At 40.7% G+C, this 7,246-nt stretch overlaps 1 protein-coding gene across 4 annotated transcripts in view; it reads right to left on the reverse strand.

Moving 5' to 3' along the window:
* The window catches only part of RGPD4 (RANBP2 like and GRIP domain containing 4), a 34,485-nt gene extending 27,239 nt beyond the window's left edge, over positions 1–7,246 (reverse strand). Inside the window, exons 1-6 of one of the 4 annotated variants that reach the window (XM_069004913.1) lie at positions 7,013–7,246; positions 4,451–4,518; positions 3,802–3,913; positions 2,756–2,908; positions 1,696–1,926; positions 1,116–1,261 (exon numbers count right to left, since the gene is read on the reverse strand). In XM_069004913.1, coding sequence (XP_068861014.1) covers positions 1,116–1,261; positions 1,696–1,926; positions 2,756–2,908; positions 3,802–3,913; positions 4,451–4,518; positions 7,013–7,087 — 785 coding nt within the window. In that variant the 5' untranslated portion in view covers positions 7,088–7,246. Of the gene's footprint in view, positions 1–1,115; positions 1,262–1,695; positions 1,927–2,755; positions 2,909–3,801; positions 3,914–4,450; positions 4,519–6,563; positions 6,648–7,012 lie in introns of those variants that run through there. The other 3 variants (XM_069004906.1, XM_069004921.1, XM_069004928.1) reach the window with 3 other exon arrangements.

A 7,246-nucleotide genomic window follows, 5' to 3' on the forward strand; every position in this document is an offset into this window, starting at 1 on the left:
GGAAGTATTATTCACTCTGCCCTTTCTTTTCATTCATTTATCAGAAAGGTCCAAAATACTGTTCAACGGGCTCTTCAAAAATAGAAGGTACTATAAAAATTCTAGTAGCTGTAGATCACTACACAATCCCCACTCAGGAGAGGCTTTCCAGGAAACAGTTTAAACAATTTTTCAATTACTGGAAAAGACTCTAATGGCTGTTAATGTTGCCATGATCTGGAAGTACTTCAGAGGTAAACATCTCAAAAAGCTCTAATAAATCAGAAGCAGAAAACTCAAGATGGTCAGTGTTAGAGGAAAAAAAATAAAATAAAACACACTTGGTATTAAATATTCCTCATCCATTCTGTATTGCTTCAAATACTCATGCAACATTAACAGACTCAAGAGTATTTTTACAAAACAATACAGCAATATAACTACCATTGTACTACTGAGGAACAAAGACAAGTTAGTAAAACCAGTAACAAAGGGAAGATAATGGCAAGAAAGAAACCCAGACCTTAATCAAATTATTGACTACAAACAATATTTTGTACTACTCTAGGTGCACCACGGATGGTAAGCCTTTTTGTCAGCTGTAACACCACCAGTTTTCTCTGAAGGAGACTTCTTACTGCTGGTAGTTTCCTCCCTCCCAAATATACTATATACACAGAGTTCCTAATTACTCCAGTGTGTTGTGTTATTTAATAATAGAATGACTAGGACAAAACTGATACACAAGAGGCAGTTTTGGCTTTTCAGTTGGACTTTTGTTGCTTTGTTTGGATTGGAGTTTTTCAGGTGGGTGTCTGCTTCCAATTGTCTGGGAAATCTGGATTAGTCAATCGCTGAAGAACAGAACAATGTTTTCCAACTGAAAGGAAAGAAGGTACAAAGACTCAGCATATAAATGAGTCTTCTGCACAGCTGTGTGCTGACCATTCAAACATTTGTCAAAAGACAGCTTGGGGTTTACACCCAGTAAGAACTGCTCTTGGTGGACAGTACAGAAAATCTCCTCTCTCACCCAAAAACAAGATAAGCTGTGAAACAGAAGCTTGGCTGATGTTACGTGGCCCTACACAATTCTTAGAGGGTTTTTTCTTACTACAGAAAAGTTTAAACAGTACCTTTCAAGTGCCTCTCTGCATTCCTGAACATCTCTAGAAGAAAGTGTCAGTTTGACAAAGCTGGAATAGGCCAGCAGATGATCTTTCTTGATAGTTCTCCAGTTATTTTTATCAGACTCCAAGTCTTGTAAAGATTCCAGATATTCCTAAAGAAGAAAGTTCATCACAGGATAAGGAACAGTCATCCCTCCATGAAGGCAAGGGCAGTACTTCTCCAAAACACACTAGTAGCATTTATTGCATAATCCAGTTTCACAGGTGAGACCTTAACATATTCTTCAGCAGCAAAGTTCCAGGGAACTATTTGCTTGAGCAATTTTATCCCTAATGGAACTGCTGTGTCTAACCCAGCTTTTGAAGTAAGAAACTCAATAGCTCTATAAAGCTTAATTTTAGGGAGAAAATTCGAATTAAAAAAAAAAACCACAAGAAGTATTTTGTAATTCCACTGGTTTCAGCAGACTTGCATTTGAAGGAGTTAAATCCCTTGAGAATAGCTGTCAGAGTAACGACACTAAGAGAAATAGACCAGGTAAAAAGATACGGAAGACTATCACAGGATCAAAATATGATTAAACACCTCAAAGGTCTCTACAACACAGGAACACCATTCCAAGCTTGACTGCAAAGGTATTCTCTTCTCTGCCTCCTGACAGTGGAGCACAGCATCTTTTAATCTGTTATTTGAACGGTAGAGCGCAACTAGTCTGATGTTTATGTAGACATCATCTGGTCTTTGATAAAGTTCTGCTTGAATCAAGTCAAAAAGCTGATTCCACCCATCTTCACCTCTACAATCCAGTAACTGCTCCTGTTGAAACATGAAGGCAAGATGTTAATATTTCATTTCCCACATCAGTCTTTTGAGCAACTACAGTACCAAACAACAGTCTTTCCTCCACTACATAGACTACATCACTCAGGCTACAATACTCTTAAAAGCTTTCAGGTATTACGTGAAGTTTGAAAAAAAAGCTCAAATATTTAAAAATGTAGGTAACTATTACAGAAGAAAATCCTCAGAAGAATTTGCCTCTTACCAAGAGTAAGAAATGCTTCTCAAACCATTTGGGTCAAAGACAGCCTACCATGCCACAGACTATACCTTGCTTAAGAAAGCCCAGACACCTTGAGACTTCAATGTGGCTGCTGCCCAGCTACACAAAATTAATATATCTGTGCAAGAGTGACATTGCATGGCTGAAAGTATGTACATGGTATTTGAGAATTACAGCATTTCTCACATTCTGTAGAAATTATCATAATGCAGATTTGAAAACAAAAAAGCAGTGTAAAGCAAGAAAGTCTGAGTTCACAGATTGGCTACCTTCCTGCCAGTGACACAACAGAAAGAACAAGTGACACCTATCTTATTGTTAACTTCCTCACAATTTCTCAGGATTTTGGAAGAGGATTAAACTTGAAATATTAGAAAGGGTATGAAAGCATGCAGCTGCAGCTTCCTTTAAAGCTGGACAAAAATGTCAGACCAGAAAGAGTGTAACATCTAATAGTTTTAATACTAAAGATTCTAAAATAATTTAGTCAAAGAGTTTTGCTTGAGATAACATGCAAAAGGCACTCCAGACAGATGCTGAAAGTTTGTTCAAACCATTGAACAGAGGTAAATTTGAACTTACCTTCAACCTGTAAATAGCAGGGCTCCCAGGAAAGAGCTTAGCAGCTCTGTCAACCCAATATTTTGCTCTTCCATCAGTAATGTCATTATTGCATAGTAACTCTGCAATCTTCAATACAAGATCTTTCTGTGTTGGGTTCAACTCCACAGAACGCTATTTTTCCCCATGCAGACACAGGAGTTTGAAAAAAAAAAAAAGGCAACTTTAACTTACGATCCATGTACAAAAGGTAGAGTTACACCCCCACAAACATACCCAGCTATTCAAGTTAGCTGAATCTATAAACACAGATTATATAAGAGCCTTTCTACATGCCACCACTAGTTTACAGCACCCAAACAGAACTGCTGAAATTCAGAAAAAGCCTAAGAGAAATAATGCAAAAACCATCTCCTCTGCATCTACCACTACCTACTGCTATACATGGACAGCAGGACTATAAGAACCTCTAGTCTAGACAGGTGCAAAAGCTTTTAAAAAAAATTAAGACACACAGTTTAGTAAGCGTGATAGCACTCTATAGAGTTGTACTGGCACAACTTCTGAGCACATCTTTCTCTCCAAAACCAGAACAAATCTGACTGGAAATCTGACATTTATATGGTTGCCTAATCAAAATGAGATTTGTCCCTCCCTTCTGCACCTGCCCGCTTCAAAACCAACCAAACAAAAACCCACAGTAGGCCTACAGTCTTCTAGTAGCAACTAAATTCTAGTTGTCATCACAGTTTGCATTACAGGATTCTACAACAGTAGTCCAAGAGGCAATGCGTGACTTGGGGGAAATTTAACAGCAAGCAGCACAAAGATCAAGTCCAGAAGAAAAAACAAAGAAGCAACTTCAAAATATACTACAGAAGCAAGCAATATCAAGTGAAGAATCCTCTCTGCAGTGCTTCGTGTGCTTTCCATGATCAAATGTATATGACAGTTTTCCCAGGAGAATGTTTTCTTCTATGGGTTTGAGAATGCTCAGCACAGAAAGGTTTTAGAAGTCCATTTAGAAAGGAATAAAGCAGAACATTAGGGGTCAATGTAGTACTTACCTTGTAACACCCAAAAGCTTTTTCTATGTTATCCTCAGCTTCATAAATTTGTCCAAGAAATCTGTGTGCTTTGGGATCTCTCTCTTGTACATTGAGGTATGTAGATATATATCTATGAAGGGGGGGAAAAAAAAGTCAGTTACTTGACCAGTATTTTCCACTAACACTCCCCCTCCCACCCAAGCTATAATGGCAACCTAATTTGCCATACAGGACGCACAGACATATTTTGTTCTAGATGCTTTGGCCAGACCACACAGAAGTATACACGTTTTGTTCCAGACACTTTGTCAGGACCTTTAAGTAAGCAGCAACATGGTTTATACCTGTACAAATGCCACTCACCAGCCAGTATTTCTGTTGATTAATAAAACAAAAGCAGGAGTTTGCAAAAATGGTAAGAACTACTTAATACAACGAGCAAAAGAACCAGCCAATTCAGCCAGATAAGTTTTTTCAGTACCACATAACTAATCTTCTTCTAAGTTATTGTTTTACAGAGATTTAAATAGCACTCAATATCCAAACTGACTGCTAGCTTAAAGCGGCATGATATTGATCTTGGTTTCTCTGGTCTACTTCATACAAACATAGCTTTTCTTTTACACTTTAGAGAACAAAAAAACAAATGTCCATCAGTGCATGTTACCTTTTAGCAAGTTCATATTCTTTTATTTCAAAATACAGCTTAGCAAAGAGGAATCCTTTCATCGATTTCTGAAGGAGAAAAACCATGACAAACACACTTTAGACATTTGGTACTTCAAAAGTAATTCCCTAACGAGTGACCTCTCTTTTCAGCAATGCCTAATACTCAGGTGACTGAATCTGACAATTCATTATCAGCTCAAATCCACTCATCATATATAGGGGTTTGTTTCTGAAAGATGTATGTTTAAGAATGAGAAGAATAAAAGTTTTTGGTATAAAAAGGCTCCTAGGAAAATAGAGATTACAGGAGAAGAAAGCAACAAGCCTTTATACATATGGTATTTCATATACCACTCATTAAAGAGAGCAGAAGAAGAGGGTCGCCTACATTTATTTTATTCCTTTGCAATATAGCAAGGAAAAAAGATATTCTACAAATCAAGAGAGATCTATCATTTAGCCTTACTGTAGTGTACTGTCATTAGACACTACAGCTTAAGTATACTTGAGGAAAAAGTGACTTTTGCCTAAGTCATTCTCAGTTTGTGAAAGAAATGCATTTATGCAGCTGCTTATTTCTGACTAAAATAACTTTAACATATACACTCTATGAGCAAGAGGCAAAACATCTCCAAAGGTATTTTTTGAGAGGTAGAACAAGGAAGTAACAAAGAAGCCAAGGTGGCATTAGCATGATCAGGAGGAAAAGTGAAAGGAGTGAGTTAAAGAACTGACAAAGTTACAATCAAAAAGGTAGAAGCAAACCAGACAAATTTAAAGCTTGAGCTCTCAATATCAGTTCAAAACCAGATTTTGCTTTTGAACCAAGAAATACTGGAGCTAGTTACATCTATGATTCCAAACAAGTATGTACGTTTTGAATTCACTTGAATTACAAGTCTCCCTCTCTCTCTCACCACTGTTATTCATGAAAAAATTTAAAAAGCAGTTAAAAATAAAAGCAGGCCTTCTAGGATACCTCAAGTTTCCAGACTGTAGTTTTGAAGCCTGTTATAAAAGGGAAACACTGAAATATGCCAGAGTGGTGGAGCTGCATTTGGCATCTCCTTTTAAACATGGATGAAAAGAAACCTCAAAGTAAATGCTCTGCAACTTTATAAGCACCCCCCTCCTTAAACCATCACAACAGGAAAATCAGTAACATTTTCCACCACTGACTGTGCTTATACAATTTTTGTAAGCATTACTTCATTAAAAAAAAACCCTAGCAAGTAAAATATGAACCAGTTGGTCTTAAGCACAACAGTACAGGATTTGAGTTCAGTAGGATTATCAAAACAATTAAACAGCACCTATGATTCTGAGAGTCATGCCTTGACACTGTCTGCTCTAAACAGCACCCAAATCAATTAAGCCACAGAACAACTTTGCTGCTGTCAGGAAAGAGATACAAATAATGATGATATACACAAAGCCTGCATAAAGGCCCTACTGCATAATGGTGAACACAGATGTATTCATGCTACACAACACAGTGCTGAATATTCTAACTAAAAAACAAAAATTGAATTCAAGAGCAGTAGAACAGGATCTTTCAGGATTAAATAGCTCTCCTGAATTGCATCAGACTGCTCACTGTGATCCTTTTCAAATATAATGAAAAATGGCAACAAGTCATGCAGAGTTCCTTATCCTTCTGTCCAGTTACTAAAATACAGTAGAAAGATTACTTTCTCCCATTTCTTCCTTTCTTAATACTGAGATAAAAACAAGAATATTATTGACATAGCACATAAAACAGAACTGAAAGTGTTTCACATGTTCCTTGTTTAGATTCTTCTTCTGAAGAAACGAAACTCGGGCATCTTTTCCTGAGAAATAAAACTAGGGAAAAACAGGAACGAAACTCTGACAAAACCGAAGAAGTCTGTACTCAGAGAACTGGTGGACTCCTTAAGACTACACTAGGGCTCACCAGTAGTAAAATACAGGTGCACAGCTCTGGCAAACCACCGCTCCCGGTTAAGGAAAGTGCCTCCAGTACGCGAAAGCCCTTGGCCGTCCCTCATAGCTTCCCGTGCCTCACTCGATTTAGACAGACCCTGAGCAAATACGCACTCAGAAATACTCCCAAAAACACTATAACTCACAGAATATCAGAACAGTCAGGAATGGAAGAGACCTCTGGAGATCATCTAGTCCAATACCCTCCCAAGGCTAGGTCACCTAGGGCAGGTGATACAGGCGCGTCCAGGTGGGGTTTGAGTGTCTCCAGAAACATATCCCTCCAGAGAAGGATTCTTTTTTCTCTTACGGATGAGGAGGGGCCAGCCCCAGCAGCGATGCTCGGCGCCGTGAGTCCGCAGAGAGCGGCCACCCCCCAGTCCGGCAGCGCAGGGGCAGAGAGCGCAGCCGCCCCCCAGCCCGCCGGCACCGAGGCCTCCCGGTGGCGCGGGGGGCGACAGCCCCTCAGGACGCGCGGCAGGGCCGCCACCGCCCCACGCGGGGCGGGCGGAGAAGAGGCCCCACACCGGCCGCACGGAGCGGCCGCAGCGCCCCCCGGGCCCGGCGAGGGCGGGGAACGCGAGGCCGCGCTTACCTCTCTGGGGGATGGAGCCGCGGCCTGCAAGGAAGCGACGTAGCGCTCCACCTCGGGCTTCGTTCGCCTCATCATGGCGCCGCCGCGGCGGCGGGGGCCGCGCCCGGCCTCTGTCCCGGCGGAACGCGCCTTCCCTGCCGGCCCGGCGGGCTTGCCCCGGCGCCTGCGGAGGGGAAGGAGGAGGGATAAGAGGAAGGAAGCGCAGGAGCGACGCAGCCGCCGCACGTTACGCAA

This window comes from Aphelocoma coerulescens, chromosome 1 (genome assembly GCF_041296385.1).
Source record: "Aphelocoma coerulescens isolate FSJ_1873_10779 chromosome 1, UR_Acoe_1.0, whole genome shotgun sequence".
NCBI lineage: Eukaryota > Metazoa > Chordata > Aves > Passeriformes > Corvidae > Aphelocoma > Aphelocoma coerulescens.